This window comes from Pagrus pagrus (genome assembly GCF_965226575.1).
Source record: "Pagrus pagrus genome assembly, chromosome: 13".
NCBI classification, from domain to species: Eukaryota; Metazoa; Chordata; class Actinopteri; order Spariformes; family Sparidae; genus Pagrus; species Pagrus pagrus.
Genome location: NC_140197.1, coordinates 27,935,982 through 27,949,549, shown reverse-complemented (window position 1 = coordinate 27,949,549; position 13,568 = coordinate 27,935,982). Strand labels below are relative to the sequence as shown.

Sequence of the window (13,568 nt, the reverse complement as noted above, 5' to 3'; positions counted from 1 at the left end):
TCAAATCGATTATCAAAATACTTGACTAATCTAAATCCTTCCCTTCCCTTCACTCTCCATCCATCCACTTCTCCTCCCCTGGCTGTATCAGGAGCTCAGACGTCATCAGACCCAACACCAGGCAAACTTTCCACGTAATCTCCTCCAATAATTAGGCGAGAAAAACCTGCACAAATTACACATTTTAGCCAATAAATTCTGATCCAAGTGATTTAGATTTTTCCTCATAAATCCCCTGGACCTCTGCGAATCATTGCAGCCTGTTTAAGTTCATCTTTTTCAGTTTTTTTTGACTCCCCTGCTGACTTGACAGCGAGCTGCTCTTCTGCGTGAATTGATTGGTCTTCGCTATGCTAATTAATAATAATGTCAATAATGCCCCCAAGATGATGCCTCACCACCACGATGGGATGGATTCATCTGGATGTGTCGTAGAATTTTAAAACCTTCAGTCAGCTGCACTAACACAGAGCTGTGTCTATTTACTGACAGAGAGAAAACACTGAGTCAGTGGAAATAAATTGTCTTTATGTGGAGATTAAACAGTGTTATGATAATATTTTCACCTTGTAGTTACATATCACACTGATATGCTAATGAGTAAATTGTGTGTCATCCTCATACATATTCAAAGCGCATTACCGAATATATAAGGATATTTTTTTCTATATATTGACAAATATATCCAATAATTGCTGTTTTTCATTGTTTTTATTGTAAAAATAATACCAGATAGTATATTATAAATATATACAATCTAGTAATATATGTAAAATACATATGAGGTATTCATTTTTATAAAACATATATGAGCTGACTTACAAAAGGCTAACCCGGCTGTTAGCATCGCCCTAGTTCCCTCGAAGCCTATATGGGATTTTTCCAACTGGACTGGCACAAATGTATGATGCTTGCAATGCAGAAGCTAAAGTTAGTTCATCCTGAACTTGTTAGCAACCACCTTTTTCAAGACATGTTTAATAATTCAAACGTGGGGTATTTATTGACGTATTTGATGTCGCAGAACATGAAAAATCTCTAACGCTATGGTGCCCCGTAGGAGGCACATCCCGTTTCTTGTCGTCTCTTAAACTGTCCTATCAATAAAGCCATGAAAGGCCAAAAAATACTTTAAAAAAAAAGAAAAATCTCTAAAGCCTGGGTTGATTACCGACCGTATTTCAGGTGTCTAACCAAAAATTGACCATTGACTTTGAGACGTGTGAACCAGAAGTGCAAAAATGGTAACTTATTTCCAGGTTTTAAGACTCATTCCTGCGGCACTATATGATAATATATTGGCATTATGGCACCCCCCAGGTGCCCCCATGTTCGATAAAAAACAGCGTAAGCGCCCTCTATGGTGCCCCTCCAGTGCAGTAGATATAATCACATAATCAAAATGTATCTTCACAGTGAATTAGCCTGACTTTCTGTGTGCTTGTGCCACTTTTTATTTTTATCGCCCCTGACCCTCAAACATCCTGAGTCCACCCCTGGTGGACCGCCTAGAACCGCTTGTTCCACAAGGGTCCAAAACATGAGGATAAATGTCATCGTTCCCAAACTTCTCACTTCAAGAACCCAAACTTTTCTGTCTCTCAAACATCATTACATTGAATTTTAAGGTCAGGGTTCACCACTCATCTGTTTAATACACTCTCTGGTGCTGTGAGGGATCATCGTCTCAGTCAGTGTGTAGGTAATGCTCTGGGATTTAATTCAAATGCTGTAATTTTGAAATGTTAAATGAGTCCTTTAAATGTCAGCAGCAGCTAAATGTGACTTGAAGCTATAAAGTCGTCGTTGGTATCTGGATCAGCCAGAATCACTACTTTCAAGTCCAGTTTGTTTACAGTGAACAGCTGCACTCGACGCTGTACATTGACTTTTAAAACTCAAAACTTATGGAGCCGATTACATGAATGAGAATTTATATGCGAGCCTTGCAGAAAAATCTAATTCCACAAGGCAAATTGTTTGAAAGTGTTTTTCATGGCAACTTTCTCAACGCTCTGTATTAAAATTGAAATTGTAAAAAATCATTTTTTAACTCCGCAGCTGAAGAGCCGGAGACATGAATGAGGCAATCAAAGTGGGAGCAGAACCAAACAGCAGCAGCCCATCAGGAGGCCTGCTCCCACATTCAGACAGTGTTTGCTGAGGGAAGCTTTGTCATTACACCGCTGAGCTTCCACAAAAATGGGCCTTGAAAGGGTGTGATTTACAATGAGGTGGCGCAAAATAACAATAATGATAATGAAAACTTGATTAGGCGCGCTATTAACCCGGGATAGCCTCGAAAAACCTTCGCGAACACACACATGCGTACGAATCGCGCAATCACTCAAACACATACGAGTGCACAGGCCCGTAGTCGTACTCCGGGGAGGTGGGGGGAAAATGAGATCAGATTCAGAGAGAGATCACTGATTGAGGGCAGTGAATCGATGGTTGGCTGGAGGCTCCGTGAAACCCGTGAGTGATGGTGCTGCATTTAATCGCCTTTTGTGTTTGTCTCAATTATGCTACATAATGGCTTCTAACACCTGGGCTAACACCGTGCTCTGGAAACGCTGTGCGCACTAGAGAGAAGGATCTAAAGTAAAGACAGGGGTGTTAATAGTTGGGCGATAGCATGCTGGCTACCTGCTGCCGCTAGTGACAGATTGTCAGTCTCTGTGTAAGGATGGAGTCACGCTCAATTGGCTGCAGCAGACAGGTGCACTGGGATTAATCTGAGCTCTGCATATAGCTTATAGATTTTCTCACGTTTTTCTATCTGCCTTCTGTGTGTGATGTGATAGATGTGGGAGGACCGGCGGACCCCATCGCCCCGTCCATCATCGTCCCCCCCAAGAACACCAGCGTAACCATGGGGAGAAACGAGGCCATCATAGAGTGTGTCGCCAACGCCAGGTACATTTTTTCACACAGCAAACACACACAGGCACCCAGGCATTATGCAAACACCTTCGCTCACCTCCACATCTGATGCTTTATGACTTGAATTAATCTTGAAATCTTTTGTTTGAACATGATGGAAAAGTATTTTGTTACGGCTCTCATTTTGTACCTCTCCCTCCATTCTTCCCCTTTGATTCAAGGCCCCGGCTCTATTCGAGCTGTCTTGCGCAATTCCAGTCCTGGATTCTGACTATTATCTCCGATTCAAAGACTTAATCAAAATGACAGATGTATCCCGTTGCTCTCTCAATGCTCCGTAACCTTGAAACAGAATATGAATCTGTATTAAAACCCCACACTCCCGCTTCTCTCTTTTCTTCCTTTTCATCTTTTTTTTCTCCGCCAGACCCCTCGTCAAAATGGGTATTACTTGGCGGAAAGACGGCGTGGTGGTCAATACGGGGATCCGGGATTTTGGCCGTCGATTGGTCATCAGCTTGCCCGCGGTCAGCGATAGCGGCTTCTACGAGTGCGAGGCGTCGCTCCGCAGCAGCAGCGTCCCCTCAGTGACTGCCGGGGCCTTCCTGCATGTTCTCGGTAACTAACCCAGCAGCTTATGTTATAACAGCTTGGCTTAAATTATCCAAATATTGCATCAGCGAGCTAACCCCCCCTGATGTTGAGAGAACATTTTTGCTGCCATTTTTATACTCCGGTAATAGAGTTGATGTTCTTATCTGAGAAAGGCTGAGATAAAAAAAAAAGACGATTTGTGAGTTGTTTTTAAGACTTTAATGGAGCGATTTTTCATGCTTTTTTTCTCTCCTTTGAAACAGAGTACCCTCTGTTTGTCAAAGAGCCACCGAGTCACATCAGTGCAGAGATGGAGAAGGTGGTGGATATCCCCTGTCAGGCGCGAGGTGAGTGCTGTTTGTTTTTTTTCCATGTGCTGTGTGAAAGAGCAAAAAGGAATAAAAGGGTCACAGCGACAAGGGAAGAAAAAAGCTAATCCTCTCCCTCCTCTGCAGGCACGCCGCAGCCAGACATAGTGTGGTATAAAGATGCAGTGCCCATCAGCCCGGTGAAGATGCCCAGGTACAGGGTGCTGGTAGGAGGCAGCCTGCAGATCAACGGCCTCCTGCCGGATGATACGGGGATGTTTCAGTGCTTCGCCCGCAATCTCGCAGGAGAGATCCAGACAAACACCTACCTAGCTGTTACGAGTACGTCCTCCTTGAAGAAAATTTCAAAGCTATCTGCACGTCTGCTGCTTAATTCTGCTCATCTTCTCCTCTCTGTTCCCTCCCTGTTTTTTTTATTTCTTAAATCCGCTCCACTGTTCGCGTCTCTAATCCTCTTTTCTCCCTCTTCTCTGTCTTGCCTCCTACACCCCATCTATCTATATATCTCTTCGCATTGACAGATTTGTCACCTTGGATGCTCGGGCAATTATTGGCTATTTTTGAATGTGTAGCAGAAAGCAGAGAGAGAGAGAGAAAGGGGGAGAGAGGGAGACTTGCCTTGTCACATTCTCCGAGCTGTCCCTGAAAATGAGACCTGACAGCCGCCCCTTTTGTCAAGTCTATTAAGCTCTCAGCTGCCGTCTGCTTTATTAGGACCAAAACTGTTTATATATCTCATTATCACCTCTGTCTCACTTGATCTCATTGTGCATGTGTGTGTGTGTGTGTGTGTGTGTGTGTGTGTGTGTGTGTTTGTGTGTGTGTGTGTGTGTGTGTGTTTGTGGCTGACCCCTCCCCCATCGCAGGTATCGCTCCCAACATCACGGCTGGCCCTGCCGACAGTGCCGTGATTGACGGCATGTCAGTCATACTGCATTGCGAGACCTCGGGAGCCCCACGGCCCGCCATCACCTGGCAGAAAGGTGCGTGGGTTAACAGCGTGAGGTTCTGAGCAGGGGGGGGTTCATTATGTTGGACTTGTCAAACTTAGAGAAAAGGATTGAGAATATGCATTTTCTCCAAACAAGCTTCCTTACTTTGCTGCACTGCTTCCCCTCCTGTTTGTTTTCCCTGACATCTTTCCAATACCCTAATCTCTCTTTCTCCTTGTTCCCCCCTTTCTTCATCCCATACCATCCATCACTTCCGTCCCTTTCCCCGCAGGTGAACGTGTCTTGGCCAGTGGCTCGGTCCAGCTGCCCAGGTTCACCCTGCTGGAGTCGGGCAGTTTGCTAATCAGTCCCTCCCACCTGTCCGACGCCGGTACCTACACCTGCATGGCCAGTAACTCCAGGGGCATCGATGAAGCTTCGGCTGACCTAGTGGTCTGGGGTAAGCATAACAGAAACTGGATACACATCCTTCATGATGCTTGGATTATCTGCCTGTGCCTTCATTTTTCCCTCTTGACCAGCATAAAATTCTGCAAAGTATGAGCTAAACCTTAAAGATGAAGAGAAAAATCCTAATATCTTTAATCCGCGACTTGTTTACTTGAAGATGCATTAAGTACCTGGCTCCTGGAGGTCATTGTCAAGATTTCCTGACTATTAGTCTAATGACTCATACGTGTGCTTATTTCTCAGTGCATGAATTCACAGTACCAGTCCTTGCAAATACTCCATGCAGCAGAAATAGCATATGATTCACGCTGTTCCAGAGAGACATTGACTGAAAGATGAGACCAAGTCCAGTAAGCTCTCCTCAAATCCGCTGTTCAAACACAGTCTCTGTATAACAACCGCTCTGTGTGTGTTGGCAGCACGTACCCGCATCACTAAACCGCCGCAGGACCAGAGTGTCATCAAAGGGACCAAGGCTGTGATGAGCTGTGGGGTGACCCATGACCCCAGTGTCACTATCAGGTAATTGTGACTTCCAGCTGCAGTATGTGTTGGAATTCAGTCGAGCAAACGTGGGAACTATTCGTTTCACCGATATCTAAAGGTTTCTATTTTACGTCCAAGTCTTTTTACAGTTTATATTAATAGTATTCATAGATTTTTATCTGTCAAACACATTCAATATGCTGATGATACACTATTGTACTGTAATTTTCCCCAAATTGCACTTAATGATCTTAAACTTAGTTAAAGGTGCAATACGTGTTAACTCTAGTTGAATTTTCTTTTTAAAGAAATCACAGTTTTTATGTCATTACGTCTGTGTATCGTTGCAAAGACCAGCTAACCAGCTAGCCCCGGCTCGTCACGGGCCAAACTTCCTGAATCAATGCTCCAAGCTCCAAGTTTGGCCCCGTTACTTTTAAAGCTAACTGAACTAACCAGCTAATGGTAGCTACAGTTAGCAGCAGCTAGCTGTTATTCTGATGACATGCTGCCCCCTATTGGTTTGGAGTATGAACTCGACAGGTGGCCAATTCTTGCTTGAGGCCGATGATGGAGAAAACTTTCCTATTTCCACTGCACAAGGATCCAACATTAAGTCACAGAATATAAATGCCTCGGTATCACATAGACAATTTTGTCAATTATGGCAAAAAAAGAATTAGACCTAATTTTGCCATGCTTTGAAGGAAATGGTTTGTCAAAGCTGTCTGTCTTTGTTCTGTAATGGATTATGGTAATGTGATTTATAGGCATGCCTCTGCCTCAACCCTTAAGCCCTCGATGCTATTTATCATTCTGCTCTTAGGTTTATTACTGGTGATGCTAATAGCACTCATCATTGTACCTTGTACAAAAAAGCTGGGTGGTCCTCTCTCTTCACAGAGACAGGATAGGCATTTTAATGATATGATTTGTTTATCTATAATAAAGTCCTTAATGGGAAGTTGCTGATCTATATATCTGCTATTCTACACGGGTTGTCTGGAGCTTATTAAACTCGGTCTAATGACTGACTTTCAAGTGCATGTCTCTCTAGTTTGTTCTGGCCTTGGAAGATCTGCTTTTTGTTTCTATGTGCTGTCTACCTGGAGCTCTTTACAAAGCACCATGATAATAACACTTTGGTGAATTTAAATTGATTCAGCTTCTGTTTGTCCCTGTTTAAATGTAATGTTTTGTAAAGTGTATCTTATATGAAAAACCCAGTTGCCAGAATGAATGTTCACAACAGATATATTCAAACTTTACATTTGTGTTTTTTGCAACTTCACCTTTATTCAGGTTACATTTTATGTTGTGACAACATCGGGCTGAGGGTAAAGATCATGTTTTGTCGACACAAGCAGGACTGGAGGTCCACAAAAAAGTACCTAGAAATATGAAGTTGTTTCTGCAAACGTGTGGTTTTATTCTGGTGATTGTGCTCTCATGAACCATATTTATATATTTGTTTAAATGAAAAGGTTTATTGTGGTATAGTGGCAGACTCAGGATGTTTGAGTCAGGGGCAGAGAGAATATAAAGGGCACCAGCTGTAGGCAGTGGGGCCTCCAAGAGGGCACTTTTTCATATTTTTTGTACCATAAAGGCTTTTTGCTGCATTTTTTCAAACACAGGGGCACCAGAGGGCCAATGTTATGGTATCTTATTTCTGTATCTTTTATATTATTTTAACTTGTTTCTCAACAGAGCTGTAAATTAGAATCTGCCCTCAATTATCTTTGAGTTTAAATCAAGGTTATGTATAATGCACTGTTGCAAAAACTACCCAAAAGTCATACTTGTGTACAAGTAAAGATATGGTGTTGAAATATTACTGATAGAATCTGATAATAAATGCAAAAGTATCAAAATTGGATCTCAGCATTTTCTGATTATCGGGATCAGCAGGCGAGAAAATTAATTGGCTTTAATGCAGCGTGCAATGTGAAGAGTAACTCGAGACTAAACATGTAATGGAGTATAAAGTACAATATGAAGTTACAGAAAATGGAAATAATCATGTAAAGTAAAACTTAAACTTAACTTAGTTACACTCCAGCAGTTAATTATTATCAGACATCACAACTATTCCTTGACGCAACCTCGGTCGAGAAAACAAGTGGGTGTTTAAATGTCGTACTTAATTAGTTTATGAAATCTCCGAGAGATCTTATAGTGTTTATCCACCCTTAGACGACCTCCTATGGGAAGATTTTGAAACTCGTACAAACTGATTGAGGAATTAGTCCGGTGCTTTGCCTCCTCTCTTCAGACAGTCTTGAGCATGATGGAGTGTGTGTACATGCGTCTGTCTCGGAGGGAGTGAAATGATGTCTGCGGAGCCCAGTGATTAGAGTGCCTGTCACCTGTGGGCCCGCGGCATTGATCAGATCGCGGGGTAAACAGATGAATATGTAAACAGAGTAATAACTTCAGACAGCGCCTTTAATTAAACGCAACACAGAGGAGATTAGCTGGAAAGCCCGAACAGTCGCAATTAATCACAGGGAGCTCCTAGTGTGTTGCATGCCTATGTGGAAAGAGGGGGGATGGGGGGGGGAGGCTTCCATATGTGCATTTGGGTCTGTGACAGGGAGAGGGATGCATGGAGCAGAGGTTCGGTACTGTATGTGAGACAGAGAGAGATGGTTTTCGGATTCAAATCGCTTTGCCATCAGCCTCACAAGGCTTTTCATCGGTGTCAGCGCCTTCTGTGTTTTGCTGTTTTCGAAACTGGCGCAAAGCAAACAGATTTACTGTCACGACACTCCCGAGTGTTTGTGTGTGTGTGTGTGTGTGTGTGTGTGTGTCTCTCACATATGCATGTACATACATCCTCCAGGTATGTGTGGGAGAAGAGCAGCTCGGTGATTGACGTGAGCGTGTCGCCCCGCCTGCGGCAGGATCCCGACGGGACCCTGCACATCTCCCAGACGTGGTCGGGTGACATCGGAACATACACCTGCAGGGTGACCTCAGTCGGTGGCAACGACTCCCGTAGTGCCCACCTCAGAGTCAGGTATGCATATCTGCCTCTCCTGGCATTATTTTCCCTCTTATTTACGTCACACCGGGACATGATGGATGGATGTTTTCTCCGCTTTTTGTGGTTTATCACCGCTCTCCTCTCTAATCCATCAAACACTCTAATATTTACAATGCAAGCCGCTCGCTTCGGCTGTTTAATTCTTTTTATTTGCTGCCTCTCTTGTCTGATTCTGTTTCGGTTTACCTCTTTGTCCACACACACACAAACACACAAATACAGGCAGCTGCCCCACGCTCCAGAAAACCCAATAGCGGTCCTGAGCGCCTCAGAGAAGAGGGCCATCAACCTGACGTGGGCACAGGCCTTCGACGGCAACAGCCCTCTGATCCGCTACATCCTGGAGGTCTCGGAGAACAGTAAGGCGACGGTGTCACCATTAGCACCGCTTGTTGCTCAGATGCATTTATTGTGTCTTGTTAGTCATTTTAAAAGCAATATTGTTACCTCATACTCCCTGGAAGAACTCATTTGCTGCCCCTCTTATTACATTACATTTCCATGGTGTCCCCAAAATTGGCAGTTGCGTCCCCTCTTACCTTCTGCAATCAGTCTAACTCGATTGCCTCACCTGTGCGCTTCCCTTTCGCGAATGATCCAAGGGAGCCAAATTGCGTTGATGCCCGGCGAGCTTATCTTCCTTCCTTGTTTTCGCTTGATAAAATCAAAGAAGTGGGAACGCTTTTCACCCACAGAGAGTGAACCGTTCAGCCATTGCTCATCAGAGCTCAGGCTAACTGAGAAGATGACAACTCATTAAGAGGAAAATGAATCCGGGGATGCAGATGGGATCTGGGTTTTTTTTTTGGATAATTGAATTTCAATCTGATATTTAGCGCGAGTGTGTACAAAATAAATGACTTGTTTTGTATCAGCTGCAATAATATTGCTGAAAATGAAACAATGGTGTGCAATAACAGTCAGGAATGACACTGAATTTGAGTTTGCGAAGAGCTGATGAGGTTTTTCTCGAGAATGCAAATGCTCTCACAAGGTCATTTACGGCTCACTAGCTGCTGCTCACAGCTGTGTCTCCTCCGTCTCAGACGCCCCGTGGACGGTGCTGCTGGCCAACATCGAACCGGAGTTCACGGGGGTTACCGTCGGTGGCCTCATCCCAGCACGCTCCTACCAGTTCCGCCTGTGTGCCGTCAACGACGTGGGAAGAGGCCAGTTCAGCAAAGAGACCGACAGGTTAGTGCTCTTCTGCATCTGCTGAATATGAGTGATGTTGCAGGTGGTTTGTGTGCTAGCCATGGGAACGGTGCTACACTGGGGGGCTTTCACAGCTCTGGTACAGCCTGTACTCCCCCCCCCCCCCCATCTTTGGCAGTTCAATAGAAAATCCACTGATTATTTCCTGTAAGTCTACTTTTTTTTTTTGGTTTCACTCCTGTGGGAGAGAGTGAGAGACGAGGCAGCTTCGGGACGAGCCTTTTTCAAGATAAAACTGTGAATGAGCTGAAATTGTGCTTTGTGAAGACTTGATGGGTGCGCTGACCCAGCTTCATCTCTCTCCCTCCTATTAACTGTCTTCATGGGTAAAATACAGAGAGGCTCGGGCGAGCCGAGAGCTTCACATGGACTCGACTCTCAAGTAAATTCTCTTGACTAGCAAGACGAAACGGACGTAATTACACAGACGCACGCACGCTCTCGGCTCATCACCATTCACCTGTGCACACGACTGCCTGACCTTGTCTGCTTCAACACAATCCCATTTCCCGCTATTACACCTGCAGCGAGGAAATCCCTCAAACCCAAAAGCCATCGCTGCCCATCACGCATCTTCTCGCACCGCGCACATTCATGTGAAGCGTGCCCAGACAAGAGCGCGCGGCAGGAGGGCGACCGAGCGCCAGCGAGAGTGCCGGGCTTCTTCTGAGGCGTCTCTCGGGCACACCTCTTTGATCCTAAACACTCCGCTTCATCTCCTCCACAGCAGTGCGCCGGTGCACTGGGAGGAAATCAAGATGTCATCTTAAATTGACTTAAGGGAAAAGTCTGCCTGGATCGCTCTTTCTTGTTTCTTTTATATCTTTTTTTTTTTCCTCTCGCTCGTACTGTCTTCTCTATTGTGCCGCTCCGTTCTCACCCAGGCCTCTTTGATCCTTGTCATGCCACTTCAAGATGTCCCTCTGCGGACAGTATTATGGGGAATATGTTTCGGACAAAGACGCGGGCACGCTTATCTCGACTTTCCTTTATGCTGTTCTGAAAAAAAAAATACAAAAAAGCGAGCTTTATTATGATTTGATGTCTATGATGAAATGGGATAGAAATATGCAGAAACTCACATAATTAATGCATGGTTTCGCTCCGCGTCTCCTCTTTCACCTCTTCCCTCTGCAGACTCACGCTCCCCGAAGAGCCGCCCAGCGCCCCCCCGCAGACGGTCATCGCGAGTGGCCGCACAAATCAGTCCATCATGATCCAGTGGCAGCCGCCCCCGGAGAGCCACCAGAACGGGCCACTGCAGGGCTACATCATCAGGTAAGAAGACCGTGACAAGCTGCCTAATTTCTTCCCAGAGATAGGTGCCTGTCTGGGCCAATGCCATTCAGGAGTGATAATAACTGTTATGTCAGCTCCTTTTCTTCCTCTCCATTTCGCTTCGTTCTCGCTCACCGCTGCAATAGAATAATTGGTGCCAATTAAATACCTTCCTCTCCATTCATCTGTTGTCACCACTCTTCCTGTAACCATTTTATTACTGTTCTGCGTGACTTCTCCTCCGTGACTACTCTCCCCCCTCTCCCTCTCCGCTTTCCTGGAATCTCTGTTCTAATATATTTATATTTATGTCACCTGTCTGTGTCTCTGTCTATCGATTACTCCCTCTGCTGCCAGGTACTGTCTGTCAGGGCTTCCGGTTGATTGTCAGATGAAAAACATCACCAGCCCGGACCAGAGCAGTCTGCTCCTGGAGGACCTCATCATCTGGACCAACTATGAGATCGAGGTGGCAGCCTATAATGGAGCGGGCAGGGGAACCTACAGCCACAAAGTCACTGAATGGACACTGCAAGGAGGTGAGGGCAGCACTAAGGGATTTATATTACATACTGTTTATTCCCAAGGAAGCCTGACAGCAATCCCAAGCAGCCAGGCTCGATTTAAGGCTTGTCTGCTAGCTTCACATTGTGCTTTTCAAAGTTAATGTTTATACCTGGCGCTAGCATCTGTCCTGAGTGATCCAATCACAAGGGACAACTCTAAGTCTGTAAGTTCACACATGTCATTAGAAAGTGTCTCGATATGCATCTCAAGTGACCTCTTATGATCAGATTGAACAAACAGACAGTGTTTTTTGCACAAAAAAGGGAGAACTTTATGTATAAAATATGCCGAATTTACAATAAGGCCCAATTAATTAAGAATTTGTTGGAGACAGCATCTAACACTGTTTACATTGGGTCTCCGAACTCAACAACTCATAAAATCATGCGATTTTTAAAGGGAGTCTGGGGATTTTCTCCACAGGCGACAGAGAAGTAGCCTATATTAGTTACTGTTAACTGTATTTGTAAAATTTGACATGTTTACTGTCAATAAAAAGGCGTCTTCATTCATAAATTTTGTATAATCGGTGAAATCAGTTGAAACTGTTCAAACAGCTGCTAAATGTTTTGCAGTTAAGATGCACTTGAGAGGCAACTTGCTGTATTGCATTTCCATTTCCACTCTGCCTGTTGTTGGCTTCTTCCTCTTGTCTCACAGAGGACGCCAGTTGGCGTTCCGTCGCTATGACAACCGTGATGTCCTTGTTGTGGTCAAATGCGTCCCAGACCACCTTGACAACGTGTCTTGGTGGACATTTACACTGGTCTTTGATGCATGTTAATGCCGGGTGTAAACAGCCTCGTCTTTATTTGGCTCTACAGATTCCCATTCATCACCTGCAGCCTCATCGTGTCAGGACGACGCTCAGTCTGCCGCACAAAACCTGCGACTTGCTTTAATCTAGTGATCTGCTTTTAGAGATCAAATTAAGAGCTGTACAGCCGTGTTCCTCCACAGCACAGCCTTTTTAAGAACAAAATCCTTTGCCAACCTTGAAAAGGTGATTTGCGCATGTTGTTGAGAAAACTACTCGCTCTTGTCTCAATCAGAAGCCGGCATTTAGACTGCAGCAGCAGGGCTTTTAAAGGGAATTTAAGACGGCCATGTAAGTGCTATTTGCCTCTCAGCGCTGCTTATTTGTTTTTGTCAGGTTTATTGCAGGTAATTTCTCAATAAGTGCTGCAGCACTGTAGAACAAAATTGTGTGCAGAAATGAGAATATACAGGTTTTTTCTGCTTAATATTGACTTTCTTCCTGCTGGTTTTTAGCCTCAGCACCTGTTTTTGTGTGATGGCGCGTTCTGATTTTTTATCTCTGCTTTGGAATTTAAACTCTCCAGGAAAAAAAAAAATCTGACTCTTATTAGGTGTTTTTTCTGACTCGCAGCACCTCACGAAAAAGAGAAAAACTGTTGACGTTGACCACCTGGAGATGTCGGGGCGTTCTCAAATTTAATTGATGCCGCACATAAATTACCAGGTGATGAAGTGCGTGAGACGTACCTTTTTTCGATGTTTCCAGAGGAAGCTGCCTCAGTCGACTTCTTCTCTCATCCTACATGCTGAGTAATATAATTAGAACACACATTGTGAACTTTCCCCAGGTGTCAAACAGCTACATATTTCTGTCACGGCCGGCGATTCCGACGCCTTATGTTCCTCGTCTCCTCCGTCTATTCAAAACCTTCAGAGGATGAAAGTCACATTTGTTACTGTGAAATTATATCGAGTCTCATCTAAGATTATTTTTGGCAGCGA

General features: G+C 44.5%; 1 protein-coding gene across 5 annotated transcripts in view; it reads left to right on the top strand.

The window, feature by feature from the left end:
* Positions 1 to 13,568, top strand: part of sdk2a (sidekick cell adhesion molecule 2a) — a 103,784-nt gene that overhangs the window by 63,564 nt on the left and 26,652 nt on the right. For all 5 annotated transcript variants that reach the window (XM_084372465.1, XM_084372463.1, XM_084372464.1 and 2 more), the window contains exons 6-17: positions 2,808 to 2,919; positions 3,314 to 3,504; positions 3,744 to 3,827; positions 3,936 to 4,130; positions 4,676 to 4,792; positions 5,034 to 5,201; positions 5,632 to 5,734; positions 8,544 to 8,720; positions 8,970 to 9,106; positions 9,794 to 9,941; positions 11,100 to 11,240; positions 11,598 to 11,779. In XM_084372465.1, the coding sequence (XP_084228591.1) occupies positions 2,808 to 2,919; positions 3,314 to 3,504; positions 3,744 to 3,827; positions 3,936 to 4,130; positions 4,676 to 4,792; positions 5,034 to 5,201; positions 5,632 to 5,734; positions 8,544 to 8,720; positions 8,970 to 9,106; positions 9,794 to 9,941; positions 11,100 to 11,240; positions 11,598 to 11,779 (1,755 nt within the window). The remainder of the gene's footprint in view (positions 1 to 2,807; positions 2,920 to 3,313; positions 3,505 to 3,743; positions 3,828 to 3,935; positions 4,131 to 4,675; positions 4,793 to 5,033; positions 5,202 to 5,631; positions 5,735 to 8,543; positions 8,721 to 8,969; positions 9,107 to 9,793; positions 9,942 to 11,099; positions 11,241 to 11,597; positions 11,780 to 13,568) is intronic.